Source organism: Macadamia integrifolia, chromosome 6 (genome assembly GCF_013358625.1).
Source record: "Macadamia integrifolia cultivar HAES 741 chromosome 6, SCU_Mint_v3, whole genome shotgun sequence".
In the NCBI taxonomy this organism is placed as follows: Eukaryota; Viridiplantae; Streptophyta; class Magnoliopsida; order Proteales; family Proteaceae; genus Macadamia; species Macadamia integrifolia.
In genome coordinates this window covers 10,963,292-10,978,120 of record NC_056562.1, presented here as the reverse complement: position 1 = coordinate 10,978,120, position 14,829 = coordinate 10,963,292, and the positions used below count along the sequence as shown (strand labels likewise).

At 37.6% G+C, this 14,829-nt stretch overlaps 2 protein-coding genes and 1 long non-coding RNA gene across 5 annotated transcripts; 1 reads left to right on the top strand and 2 right to left on the bottom strand.

Annotated features, from left to right (window-relative positions):
- The first annotated feature begins 3,307 nt into the window (after positions 1-3,307).
- LOC122080851 (probable glutathione S-transferase) lies at positions 3,308-4,303 on the top strand. The gene is made up of 2 exons (XM_042647720.1): positions 3,308-3,629; positions 3,788-4,303. Exons 1-2 carry the CDS (start codon positions 3,308-3,310, stop codon positions 4,084-4,086), a joined length of 621 nt encoding a protein of 206 aa, XP_042503654.1. The 3' UTR covers positions 4,087-4,303.
- A 1,571-nt stretch (positions 4,304-5,874) lies between these two features.
- Positions 5,875-8,602, bottom strand: LOC122082059 (YTH domain-containing protein ECT2-like). The gene is made up of 3 exons (XM_042649555.1): positions 8,581-8,602; positions 8,445-8,523; positions 5,875-6,556 (listed from the first exon to the last, which is right to left on the bottom strand). Exons 1-3 carry the CDS (start codon positions 8,600-8,602, stop codon positions 5,875-5,877), a joined length of 783 nt encoding a protein of 260 aa, XP_042505489.1.
- A 974-nt stretch (positions 8,603-9,576) lies between these two features.
- LOC122081280 lies at positions 9,577-10,429 on the bottom strand. 3 transcript variants are annotated; one of them, XR_006141056.1, is made up of 3 exons: positions 10,290-10,429; positions 9,927-10,027; positions 9,577-9,833 (listed from the first exon to the last, which is right to left on the bottom strand). It is a non-coding gene; the product is annotated as an uncharacterized LOC122081280 (long non-coding RNA). The 3 variants fall into 3 exon arrangements; XR_006141055.1 differs by having other exon boundaries at positions 10,220-10,358; XR_006141054.1 differs by lacking the exon at positions 10,290-10,429 and having other exon boundaries at positions 9,927-10,083.
- Positions 10,430-14,829: the final 4,400 nt, after the last annotated feature.

Genomic DNA, 14,829 nt, shown 5'->3' with positions numbered 1-14,829 from the left:
CCATAGCCTATCCCCAGCGAAAGCTCTGTCAGAGTGCCATCTCAGCCAAAATTTAGAAATACCCCCTCCCTAGCGGAAGCTCTACCGGAGTGCTACCTCAGGCTAGCCCTCCCATAGCCTATCCTCAGTGGAAGCTCTGTCGAAGTGCCACCTTAGTCTAGCCCTCTTATAGCTTATCCCCAGCGGAAGCTCTATCGAAGTGCCACCTCAGTCAAAATCCAGAAGTAGTCCCTCCCTAATGGAAGCTCTGTCAGAGTGTCACCTCACCCTAGCCCTCCTATAGCCTATCCCCAGCGAAAGCTTTGCCGAAGTGCCACTTCAGCCTAGCTCTCCCATAGCCTATCCCCAGTGGAAGCTCTATCGGAATATCACCTCAACCAAAATTTGGAAGTAGCCCCTCCCCAGCAGAAGCTCTGCCAAAGTGACACCTCAACCTAAGCCTGGAAGTAGCCTTCCCTCGTCAAAGGTCTGTCAAAATTCAAATCCGAAAGTAACTATTCCTAACCGGAACTCTGTCTGAATATTACCACAGTCAGCATCTCTTGAAAAATGAAGTTGGAAGTCAAGACCATCTTCCCCTGAGCCAGGAGAATCCACGAGAAAGTTCATGTAAGCACTAATCGGGGATCCACCCCTCTTGACTCGAAACAGGGGTCAAGCTCTGGTATAACCTCTCACCCGAATTACCATAATGTAGATTTTATATTAACCTTGTTTTAGTGAACATAATTAATTAAATTTAGTTAATGTATATATGTATGATAACCTAGCTATGCATGCTAAATATGAATAGTTGTGAAAAATGTTCGTTCTCAAGCATCTAGTAAGAAGACTGGTTGAACCGAGTAGATTGAGTGTCTAACACTTTCTCAACTCTACAACCTGACACGTATCCTAAATCTCTAGACCAAACCAATTTCTGGGTCATTTTCTTAGGAATTGGGCCCAACCCTAGGGTCCTAAGCCCATAATCCAAACCCCCATTTGTATGATCCCAATCTCTCCGTATTGAACCATCATCAAATCCCCGTCTCAATGACGAAACTCCTACGAAATAGGCCCCACGTATCTCCGAGCGGCAGTATGACGGTGCGGAGCCCGCAGGTAAGCACACACGACATTCCCTCCCTAAGAAAGAGAAAGAGAGGGGAGATGGCCAACCAAAAGTCTCTCTTTTTCCTCCCCCACAAAAGGGGGAAGAAGGAAAGAAATTATGGCCACTACCCTCACAAGAAAGTCTTAGATTATTGGAAATCTAGGTATAAAGAGTCTTCCGATCCAATGGAACTAACCAAATGGTTACAAAGTATACAATCTTTCTATGCTAATAACGAATCAGATTTTAGAAAGCATGAATATATGTTGTTCAGTGATGATTCAGATTAAGAGGATGGCTATATCCAAGTTATTCAGCCAAATAGATGTGCAACATGTATCGTTTCATACGCTTCACAGCTAGGCCTAATTGAGCTCAATATAAATGAAAGAAAATTGTTTCATGGACTTAAAATTTCATCGTAAATCGGCTCATGCTTTCTGGGAAACCATGGAGAGCTAAATCCGTCAATTTTGGCATATAGCTATACTGCCATTTACGCTTTTGCCCTTGCATTGGCTTAGTGGGTTCATCCCCACATTTCATTGTAAATCCGAAACCTCTCTGAGAGGAGATGCTGATCCCTGAGCGTATTTTGATAAGTATACCTTTTGTAAGTCTCTTATCTTGATACCTGATTGATATTGTATATGTTGAATGAAACTCATCAGGGGTATAAAAAAATCAAAAAATTCATTTATTAGAAAACAAGGGTATTTCGATTCGATACGAGAGATCTTTGATACTGATCACTTCCAAATCATATCAGTTTGGGATGATCGGTATCCATTTCGATACTGTGCACTAAAACCATGATTACCATACCATGCATGATCCTGGATCGGTGGATGCTAATACCAATATGGATCTGTCATATTCAATGATGCGGCCAATTTGATGAGACTAGAGAGATTAGGGGTATCAATGGGTCGGTTTGCCCCATTTCAGTGTGGGAATGATGAAACCAAAACTGAACTAATAAGGAAATTCCGATCTTGGATTGGTTTCAGTTTCGGTTTGGCTTCGGTTTCTTGTATCGATTTGTCATCGGGTTAGTTTTGATTTTTGGTCCGGTTTGGGTTTGATTTTCCATATATACCAATACAAAAACTTGGTTTTTTTAATGAATTTTGGAATTTTTTGATTTCTTACCAGTTTATTTCGGTTTCGATTTGAGTTTTGAGTTCGTTCGGATTTGGTTTTGGGTTCATTTGGTTTCCAGTGCTATTCAATTTGTTAGTGGAGTTGCAATCTCCCAAATTGAAATCGATTCAATAAGCTTTCGGTTCAATTTGATCCGGCTTTAATCAACTCGATCTGATATAATTTTACCGATTTAGTTTAGGTATTTACACCCCTAATAAGAGATAAAAGACATTAAGATATTCTTTTGGCATAAGCAAATTGGTAAATCAGCACCGTCCAATCCAACAAGTTTTAAAAACTTTTTTTTTTTTTTTTTTTTGTAGACAGGAGGGATGTCCGACTTTAGGCCGACTAAATCTCCCTTGGGCTCGTACATGACCCTCGCGCCATATACGAACCAGGAGCTTCTGGACCGTAGTGAACCTCAGGCGGGTGGTCCCAAAGAATTATGCAACAACGAAGTTTTGATCACGAGACCTCGCTTCTTGAGGCGGAATCTCATGTCTCCTCCAAGCTTGCTGCACTAACCCCTTGGGGTTAACAAGTTTTAAAACTTGCAGATGAGCCAAAGAATGAAAGACTACGCTGCCCCCAACATTCTCTAGCCCAAAAAGCCTAAAATCTTCGATCAGGTGTAGAAGACCGCCGGAAACTTCCAGCCATTTAAAAAAAATAAATAAATAAATAAAAATCCAGAAAGGCTGCGGGCGACGAGGCCCAAAACCGTGTCAGTCTTTATCCAATCTTGGCCCGAAGTCTCAGCTTTTAATTCTTGCATCTCGGATTTGTTAAATGTTTGGGTCCGACTAACAAAGTAACCGAACCCATCCAAAATGGATCAAAAGTCAAAAGCGGGTAAGAACTAGAGTAAGGTCAGTGATGAGAGCACCATGGCACTAGTCAACGACTCTACGTTGGTTGCCCCTCACCCGTCTCAGAAAGCTTAATGAACGTTAGAAGATGGGCCTATAAATATTGCTATTCTCTCATTTCAAAATTCAAATCACAGTTCTCTGTGTATTCTCTGATTTGCTAATCTTGTAAACCTTACGTAATCATTAAGAGATGGCTGATAAGGTAACTCTCTTGAATGCCTGGCGCAGCCCTTTTGGGATCCGGGTGAAAATTGCCTTGGCCGAGAAAGGTATCGAGTATGAGCACAAGGAAGAGAACTTGCAAGACAAGAGTCCTCTGCTTCTGAAGATGAACACTGTTCATAAGAAGATTCCCATTTTGATCCATAATGGGAAACCCATCTGCGAATCCCTCATCATTGTTCAATACATTGATGAGGTTTGGAAGGAGACTTCTCCTTTGTTGCCCTCTGATCCTTACCTCCGAGCTCAAGCCAGGTTTTGGGCTGATTTCGTTGACAAGAAGGTTAGAGTTCTCTCTCTCTCTCTCTCTCTCTCTGTCTCTCTCTCTCTCTGCGGTTCCATTTCATGTTTAAGTTTGATGCCTTTATTCTTTAGAAGAAGAAGGAGAAGATGAAAATGATTAACAAAGCCATCTAATTCTAAAACTTGGTCTTGTTGGTATTCGACTATGGGAGAAGGAAAGTGATGACGACAGATGGGAAAGAGGCTGGAAAGGAGTTGATAGAGAGCTTGAAATTGTTGGAAGGAGAGCTTGGAGAGAAACCTTACTTCGGAGGAGAGAAGTTTGGCTGTGTGGATTTGAGCCTTATTCCCTTCTATTCTTTTTTTAATTCCTTCAAGACGTATGGGAACTTAAGCATAGAAGCCGAGTGTCCAAAGATTATTGCATGGGCTAAAAGGTGCCTGCAGAAGGAGAGTGTATCCAAGTCCCTTGCTGATCAACAAAAGCTCAAATCACTTCTTTGAGCAGATGAGGAAGGACCGTCGTGTAGGTATCATGGACCTCCGCTGGGATTGTGATATGGCGCGTAGCGTATGTACACACGCTAGGGTTCGACCCTAATGAGGTGAGAGTTATGGGTAAATGTCAAGGGAGGGATACATGTTATGGGTAAAAGAGAGTCGCCACCTAGAAAGGGTCTAGGACCCCTAAATATCTCCCCCAATCAAGGGAGAAAGACTAATGACTCTGATGGATAAAGCTGGTTTGCACCAAGATTCTGAACAAGTGTCAAGTGACAGACTGAGAAGGTGTTAGGCACCCAGTCTGCCCGGCCCTAAGGCCGGTCTCTTTTTGTTTGACCAAAATTTGTATGTACCCTACTAACTAGTCCTAAATCTAGGTCACTGAAAACCCTAAACTAAGTATCTATGTATGACATATGAAAACCCTAAGCCAAGTGTCTAAATTATGCTAGCTTAGGTTATAATGCAAATAATGAAATGATTATGTTAATTGAAGATTAAAAAACCCTAATGATTTAAACTAATGTATTATGAAATTTTAAATTAAACTGGTTAAGTAAGCCTAGACCTAGGATTAATTGAGCCTAACCTAGATGGATGATTGACAAGTTTATAAAACCCTAAATTGAAACTAATTAAGAGGCTTAATCCTAATCCCTAATAATTTATGAATGAATTATTGCAACCCTAATTAACCTAATCGGTAAAAAAATATTTTTAAATTAAAAGGGGCCTAATTAAATTAGAAAAAATAAATGGACTAATTACATTAAATGGATGCATTTTACTAGTCTACCCGATCTAGTTTAGGAAGATTAAACTAAACTTAAGGTTTAATTAACTAAAATTTGAAAACTAATTAGGTTTATCTTGAGCTAATCCTAAAATGAGTTAAACTTTTTAACACAAACCCTAATTAAGCTAATGAGAAAGGAATATTTTAACTAAATAAATGCAATGTTGATTATCTTCTAAGTTAAAAATGTCTAATGATTATTTTATGCTATACCTATATTATGTTAGAGTCTAAATGCTATATTAATTGAACCCATTAAATAATTAAAACAACTAATTACGATAAAGAAAAGCACTAGTGAAAAATTATACATGAGCGTAAACTAACCAAAGTAGCTAAATGCAATGATTAAAGGAAGCTACACAAACTAAAAGAAGGGAACATTAGATGAGTTGGACTACAAGTATACTAATTGCAGTACTTTAACAAGATTTGATTTTTTTTTATTGCATTTAAAGAAATAGAGTGAAAAGCCCTAAAAAAGAAAGAAATGATAACACAAACCCAATCCTCCCAAATACGACCTAATGATACAAGCCAGTTTGAAGGGCCAACCACGCCCGTACTGACCTATGTCCTAGACTACTACCCATAGACCCATTTGCTGATTCAAAACCCTAATTTAATAGAAATTAGTGAAACCCTATGATTATCATATGATTCAAAAATAATGAGCAAAACCCAACCAGTTTCAGCCCCTGATCCTAAGGGGCTGGATTAGAGTGACCCTAGGACTCCATATGGAATCCCCTAAAAGTACTAATTGAAACCCGGCGAATGAATTGAAACACGACGAAGGCAAAGGTGAAATAGGAGAAATATCACACAATGATAGGGGTTGGGAGCATATTACAATTTGAATTACAAAAATAAAAAAATAAAAAATGGAAAGAAAAGGAGAAAAGAAGAAAGAAAAAATGAAAAAATGAAAGAGGGGACAGAAGGGCAAGAGGGGATCGCTCTCATCAAAACCAAATCTAGGGTCCTAATAACTAGAAGCAGGGATTGCCTCCAAGCAAGAAGCCCCTCGCATACGAGCCATTGGATTTAAAAGATGAATTTTGGTAACTGGGTTTTAATGGGCCTGATGCATTATTTCCATTTGCATTTCCATGTGCAATCTCATTAATATTTCTCTTGGCTGCTTCTACTGGCAAAGGCACCTGCTCAGGAGCAACAGAGGTAGAAACATCCCCATGTGGAGCAGCAGACTGGTTATGAGTGCAAGGGCCACTAGAGGGGATTGGTCGCTGATAACAAGGAGTAGGATACTGGTAGTGTTGGGGCCCATAAAGCTGACCATCATGCCCCATGGTAGGCACTGGGGAACCTACAGGGGAGTATGGACCATATGGCGCATATCCATAACCATGGTGATACATGAGTGATCCATTGTCCCCGTAAACTCCAGGAGGCATCTCCACTCCATCCGGATTTACATATCTAGGGTAGTCATCCCACTGGTTAATAGGCCCATCATAACCTCCATGATAACATGCAGTAGAGGGATATCCATTTGGAAGATAGCACATTGTTGGATCCACGAAGTCCTGAAGTAGAGGAGTCGAAGACTGCTCTGACTGATTTTGACCGCTTGGCAATCCACCAGCATCAAATGATCCATACGTTATGGCAGAAGCCTTCTTGGTGGCTTCAGGAACTTCGAGTCTTGGGCTGAGAATCTAACAACAATTTCTGAAGTAAATCCGCAGGTTGATCTATAGGTTGCAGCAGCAGGGAAAGAAAAGAAGGAGAGGAAGATATGGGAGAAGAGGGTTCGGTCACTGCAGATTTTGGAGGAAGGAAAGAAAAAGAAGATGAGATGAAGAAGACAACGGGTGGTTCGGTTGGTGCTGGGTCAGTAGTGAAGAATAAGAAATAGAAGAAGAAGAAGAAAAAGAAGTTGCAGATTTTGTTAAGGAAAAAGAAAGGGACGAGAAGGGGTGGAGAAGATTCGGCCATGAAAAATAGGGGTTGTCTGGTTTCAGCCTTGGAAAAAGAAAAAGGTGGTCGCTGGAGAAGAAGGATGGAACAGAAAAGAGAATAAACAGTGGGATTAGGTTACGTGTAGGATTCTGATCTAAGGGTCCAAAAATAGCAATAAAAAGAAAACTAAATCAAATCGAACCTAGTAATGTAAATATATTAAGCCACAAATAAAATTGATTCATTAAACCAAGATATAATAGTAATAGAAAACAAACCAAATTAAAAAAAAAAAAAAAGGACTAGCAAAAATCAACGGTTGGACCCAACGACCCAAATCAAACTATGTTGAACCCAATTAAAACAAAATAAACCCAATTGAACCGGAATCAACTAATTCACGTTCAATAAACCATATTAAACCAAATTAAATCTAATTAAACCTAATTAATCTAAATGAACCAATTAAACCTAAATACACCTAATTGAATCGGAATAAACCAATTTATATCTAATAAATCACATTAAACCGAATTGAAACTAATTAAACCTAATCTATTAAATCAGATAAACTAATTCTAAATTGCAATTGGGAGAAGAAAAATATCTTAAACCCGGCTTTAATCAAGAAATAAGGAGAGATAACCCTTGTGCTTTAAGCCCCAAATCGAACCGAACCGGACTAGATCTCTCGGCTCATGGAAAGATTAATATGTTAAACTTTTAGACTTGAAGAATATTTCATTTTAGAGAGAAGAAGTTAGCCAAAACCTTGATGGGGCTATCTTCTCTCCCAAATTCTCAATTTTTTTCTCCTCCTCTTTTGGAAGAGAGGAAGGGCTATACTTATAGCCTTGGGACTTGAGACAATTCTCTCTTATTTCCGATGTGGGACTAAAAAACTAGAGAGAATTATCCAAAAAGGCTTACTTTTGGACAAAGGGGTTTGGGCGCCATGTGGCACTCCTTGGTTGCTCGGAAAGGAATCTGATACTGAACTTTGGAGTCAACTTCCGGAGGTCATATCATTTAAACCGTTAGTCAGAATTCAACGTGTAATATGTCTTTAGAAAGCTCAGTCCAAGCACTATCCAATGATGTGAGACACGATTGTGGTCTCAACCAGGAACTTTTACGAAAATATGCATAAAGTAGGGACCCAGATCAGATAATGAAATAGAGAATCGAGCGTCGATTCGCATAGTTCTCACATCAAAGTGTAATGTCCGACTGGAGGGGACAAACGACAATAATCCATAACATCAAATTCTAATTTTTGAAAATATTTTCTTTTGAAAGTTTTTAGGGGAAAAATGGTCATTTTTTACTTTAAGATTGAAAATTCTCCAAGTCTAAAATGTCTAACATGAAATTCTTCATATTGTCATCATTGCCGGGGGGTGACAAAGTTCGGTGTCTACACGTGGTATTAAGTAAAGCAAAAGATATAGGAATGTGTAAAAAGAATAAATCTTCTCCTATGCCTCATAGTGCATAGCGTATGAAAGGCCTATCCCTTGTTTTTCCTCTAATTGTTTTGCTGAATAAAGGAGACAAATTTTTTTTTCTCTCTTCTTTTTCTTTTTTGTATAGGGTATATTGAGAGATTTATTACGTGATAATTTGTTATTTGTACTTTCTAGCTGATACTATCACATTGTATGGAATAATAATGGCATTTACACGTTCTTGCCTTCTTGGTCCAAAATGTATACCTAACGCAGCCACAATGTTCAGTGACAATATGGCTTTTACTTGAGGAACCTAACTACCTTGGTTATAGTTTTCTTCCATTTCTGCGGAGTATCAAAAATTAGATTAAAAAAACTGAACAGTACATTATTGGCTAACCATTGATTAAAGGTAGTTACCACTTGAACCGCAATTGTTAGCATCAATGGGAGATTGAAGAGGAAAGAAGAAAAATTCTAGTGTATATATATATATATATATATACCAGTAAAAGGACACGTGCAAATGCACGTGGCTGAGAGAGAGAAAGATGTATTTCTATCATATATGATATCCATTGAAGCAATTAATAATTTCAGATGACTATTAAATTTCAAATAATGATAGAAAATTACAACATATTTTTAGACAATCAATGGTAAGAGAGAGGCCTCTCTTTAGTAAAATGTCTCTCTGTCTCTCTCTCTCTAAGAGATTTAGTTACAAACTATGAGGATGGGTTCTTTAGTTTAGGAACCTTGAATGTAGATGAAAACAATCTTGGAGTCTCTGAAGAGGGAACGACATTGATGCACTTTCTTTTAAACTCTTTCTATAGCCTTGGTTACAACTAGAGAAATCTGGAGTTCAGAAGCTTGTTAACGATAATGCAATCACAATCACCAATTTCATCATTGTGTAATCAAAAATGATTTTCTTATAAGGTTCATAAAAACAACAATGTAATGCTTTCATGTAAGAGAGCATATCACAAAAATAGAAAATCAATTGAACATGATTGAAAGACTTGTAGAACATATTAATTCTTGGTATTAATGGTTTGCTTGATAGTCTCAACTCTTTCTTTCATAGATTCTTTTACTTGGCAATTTGGGGTCACTTTGTTACAGATATCCAATGTTGAAGGAATCTCTTTTTAGCCATTTCTTTTTTTAGATAGTTCTAGAGGCAATCACATGCATCCAGTATAAAAAGTTTGTTCATTAGAAATTATTAGAGCATCTAATGTAAGTCCTACGTGCTCAATTGAATCTCCAATTAAACGGTGGTTTTTGGGAACTTAGGACTCAAAGAGAAGTAAGAGTTGGTCGGATTGCATGAAAATAAAATAAAAGATAGAATTGGAGATATCTCTGAATCTGAGATCCAACCAACTCTAAAGTGAAACCTTAGTAATTGCAACCCTCAAATACTCAAAATATATAATTTAACAGTATCCATAAACCAAATTAATACCGTAGTCACTATTACTTTTTTAAAACCAAAACACCGCCAATCCCATATAAGAAACAGAACTCACGAGGATCACATTATTGAAAGAATTTCTCAACATCTGCAAAAGAAAAACAACCACATAAACATCAAAACCAACGAAGCAAAAAATCCTCAAAATAAGAATGAGAGAAGCAACAAAACAAAACCCAACCAGTGGTGAGAGCCTTGATTGTCCCAGCGTGCCTTCATCTGAAATCCTTAAAGACTTCTTCAACCGATCGAGGATTATGAAGCCCTGAGGTCCTTTCATACCTGAGACAAGTTAGAGGATTAACCCAACATTAGATACGATAAACCCATAAATGAACGAAGAAAATCGAACATTTATAAAGTATGGATTAAAAAAAAAATTGAGATTTAAAAAAAAAAATAAAAAAATAAAAAAAAAAACAAATTTTAGAAGATAAGAAGTGCATTATAGGATCAAGGAGTGAAGATGAATACCTTAAATTAAATCATTGGATAGGAAAAGAAAAAGCTAAAGAACTGTATAAGAAACCTTGCAATAGCTTACCTGGAGTCAAAGAAATAACAGAGAAAGGGAGCTCTTGGAGCTTTCTTAGAGCAGATTGTGGGCTTTGGGAGAGAAAACCAAAGAGGTGACACAACTCTCTGATTTTGTTACCTAATAAAGGGGAGAGAAGAGGGAAGATTTTATTAACTAATAAATAAGATAAGAGATGTAATAAATACTTGGGGGGGGGGAGAGATTTTATTTCCTAATGAAGGAGAGAGAAGAGGGAAGAGTTTCTTTACTAATAAATAGGATAAGAGAAAGATTGGGAACATGTATGTGTGTGTGTGAGAGAGAGAGAGAGAAATAATGGATGTTGGGTAGAGATAGGAACGTGTGTGAGAGAGAAAAAAAAAATTCTGATTTTGCTTTCTGATGGGTAGAGATAGGAACATGTGTGAGAGAGAAAAAAAAAGATTTATGATTTTGCTTTCTAATAAAGGGGAGACAAGAGGAAATATTTTATTTACTAATAAATAAAATAAAAAAAGTTTCAAAAAATTAATAAATACATGGGAGGAAAGAGATTCTATTTCCTAATGAAGGAGAGAGAAGCGTTTCTTTACTAATAAATAGGATAAGAGAAAGATTGAGTGCAAATATTCTGAGCTATTGTTGTAAGAGACAAAAAATTGAAAAATTCTGAGATATTGTAGTTGATTTTTTTGTCTTCTCTGTGGTACATATAAGGACGAATTTCATGCAGTAAAAACTTTTAAAGTCGATGAAAGATTATTGAAAGATACCATTTTTATGTAATAAATCTCTCCATAATTTTGTGCCTATTTTTTTTTTATCCCTTTAATATGTAATAATTATAATTAATGACACTCATTTCTCCCCGGTGTTTAGAGAGAGTGAGTGAGAGTAAGAGAATTATAGAGCGAAAATACCCCTTTCTTCCACGTTTAGATTTTGTAAGGGATGGAATGAGAGATTTTAGGAGCGGTTTTTTTTTTTATGGTATATCTCTCTATATTTACTTTTTTAATATTTCCATCATTATTTATAATTTTCCAAAGAGGATGAGAGAGAGAGAGAGAGAGAGAGATTTAAGGAGGAATATTATATGTCTTTGTTTTAATCCTAATTATAATTAATTATTACTCTCTCCTTTCTCCTACACGTTTAGAGAGAGAGAAATAGAGAATTATGGAGAGTTTATTATTATTAATTTTTTTTCTGGTATATCTCTCTCCATAATTGTTCATTCCATCCACATTCTCCATAATTATCTCTATTTCTCTCTCCACTCTCCCCCTTTCTCCTCCACGTTTAGAGAGAGAGGGAGTAAGAATTATATAGTTTATTATTATTATTTGTTTTATCTTCCATTTTGAGGGGTGAAAGGATGAGTGGGTTTAGGGTTTATAATTCTATGCCTTTTTAATACTTAATAATAATTATAATTATATGTCTTTTCAATACTCCACTCTTCCCCTTTCTCCTCCACGTTTAGAGTGGGAGAGAGTGAGAATTATAGAGTTTATTATTATTATTTAATTTATCTTCCATTTTTAGGGGTGAGAGGATGAGTGGGTTTATGGTTTATAATTATATGCCTTTTTAATACTTAATAATTATAATTATATGCCTTTTTAATACTCCACTCTCCCCCTTTCTCCTCTACATTTAGAGAGAGTGAGAGAGAGAGAGAAAGAAAGAATTATAGAGAATTTATTATGATATTTGTTTCATATTCCATTTTGAAGGGTTTTTTGTCATTTGGGGATTTTTTTCGGTGTTTTTTGGTCATTTAGGAATTTTTTTTGGGTAAATGTAAATGGTTTTTTTGTCATTTTGAAAAAGTATACCAAAGACAAGGAGTACGTACTTTTATATAGTAGTATGATATATATACCAGGTATTAGAATCGATCTACACCGAAATCCAGGGAAATAGAGATCACCTGGTTCTGTATGATGAGAAGAACGAGATAGGTGCAATACCTTACTCCGATCCAGCAAGGAGACTAACACTAAGATAGGTGCGATACCTTACTTAGAACTAAATTGTGCTTAGATTAAAATAAACAAGTAAATAAATAACAAGACCATAAACTCAAAAATGGAAATACAGAAAAAAAAAAAAAACTGTTTAACCGGATCTATTTCTTGGAATCAAGAGGCACGACTGTAGGCTTTGATCCAAGGATAGAACAAGAAGCTACTATATGCAGATGCAGATGCAGAAAGCTAAAAATGTAATCAAAAGTATTATATTTGAAATTAAAGTATACAATATTTGGAGATTTTTATCCAGAGTTCTTGGGTCTTTGGGTAGGCTTGGGTTAGAGGGTTTGAGAAGAAGGGTGTTTGCCCTTTGTGGAGACTTTGGGCTTTAAGTGGCTAACCTTTGAAGGACGATCAGACTTGAGATGATCGGAGCCTGTTTGTTGAAGACCGGTGGAGCACTTGGAAGTCCAACGGAGTTCTTGGAGATCTTGGAAGAACTTGTGCAGAAGAATCTCTTGGAGATCTTGGAAGAACTTGTGCAGAAGAAGGATTCTTCTGCAGAGCTTCTCTCTCCTAATTTGTCAGTTCTAATTTTTCAAGTGCTTTGAGTGATGGGATGATGCTCCTTTTATAATGCAAGGAGGCTCATTTGAATTATATGTGAGTTTTTGGTGGGTTCAGGTTTCATTTGGTACAGTACAGAATTTGGAATAGTGCCTAATTTCATTTGGCACTGTACACTTAAATTTGGGACACTTATTTGGGCCACTGTTGGCGCTGAAAGTTGGAGTTGCTGTCGACAAATGATTTAGAATCTTTGATAGAGTTGCTATCGACAATCGATTTGGAATCTTCAATGATCTTACCACGGCATTCCACGGGTTAAGGACACTGTTCTCCGTATTGGTTTGATCAAGAGGTTTGTATCCCATTTGTTTGAGCTGGATTTTGGCCAAATTGTCCTTTAACCTGGGACAGTATCAGTACCTCCTTTCCTTAATAGGTTGTCCAAGGTTATTTGACTAGGTGTATTTTACGACTACACCAGTCGGTTAGTTTATTTCCGTCCTAGCAGACGTTAAGGACCAAACTATGGTTTGGTCGATGAAGACTTTGATTTTGTAGCCCGTCGAGATCTCTGGGAGGTGACTTCTTTGAATTTGCTTGAGGAAGATGCCTTAGAGCTGGCGGGTTCATAGATAGGGTCATCTTCATATGGATCTTGGCCATAGCATTGTTCATGGGCTGGCATAGATCCTTTGAGGGAGTTGAGGTTGTAAGCACCGTCGCTAGAGCCTTCATTGTCTGAGTCGGACTCGAGCTCAGCCAATCTGGCAAGGAGGGCTTCATTCTCACTTTTGATACTTGATTTTGATGTGCTTTGAATTGTTGGAACAGGTTTGAGACCTGTGAGGCTTTTGATGAGGGACGATTTTTCACATTTAGAGACGTCACAGTTGTCCCACCATTTGACGTTGAAGGTCCGGCAAAGGACTGGAGCAATCCAGTCGAGTGTCTAGAAATCATATATTTGGTATTCCCAGAAAAGTATTCATGTCAAACAACAGTAGAGAAAGAACCGAAGGAGGTCAGGTTGGTGAGGACTTGTATTTGAATTTTGACAAAATATTTGGAAAGAATCTTGTATCTGTGGTGGGAGGATTTCGATCATAGGACCGTATTGATCCCACCATTTTGGAAACCAGAGGGGAGTTTGGTTATTGAATCTGTATTCAAAACAGAAGAACCAGGAATGGCGGTTAATTCGGTTCTGAAAGCAGAAGGTTTTGAACCAGGCTTCCTGGTAATCAAAATATGCAAAAGTTTGTGGGCTGAAGGTATTTGAAAAACTTCTTGTATTTAGGGGATGACTGCCCCAATCCTGGAGGGTGAGAATTTTGCAGATGGTTACAGTTGTGTGTGTAACCAAAGTTTGATCATTTTTGTCATAATTGAGTTTGAATCTGATAGAATCAGTTTCTACAAGAATGTATTCGTAGAATTCTTGTGTTTTTGCAGGAGAGGTTGAATGATGGTGCCATCCTTTGTAGAAAATTTACGGTGCCAAGTTAATGGGTGAGTCAGCAAATTTGAAGAGGGGTTCTTCGATGGTAAAAAGATCCTCTTTGTATGGTTTTTCATGATATTGGCTTTTGGTTTTGGAACCTTGGGCTATTTGGAGGGGCGTGGCTTGAGTGGTTTGTAGGCTGGAGCTTGCCTTGTTTGTAGTTTGGAGGGGACCAGCGGCTGAGGATATGACCACAGCATGGGAGTAAGGCTTATTTGCAGAGGCCAACTGGGATTGGCTTCTAGTAACTATTTGGTTTGAAGCTGCAGCAGAGGCAGCAGAGGCACCATAGCTGGATTTGGTTTTGACAATGGAATTTGAGGATGTGGACTCCTTAGGAGGAGCCATCCTGATAAGGTTGATTTGAAGAGTCTGTCCCTGTAGGCATTCACGGGTAAGAAAGTCAGGGACAGAATTGGATTCTCCTTTAATATATTATATTTGAAATTCAAAAATTGATAGTAAAGCTTGCCATCTGGCAAAGATTTGTTTTGATGCAAGATTTGAAACATCATTT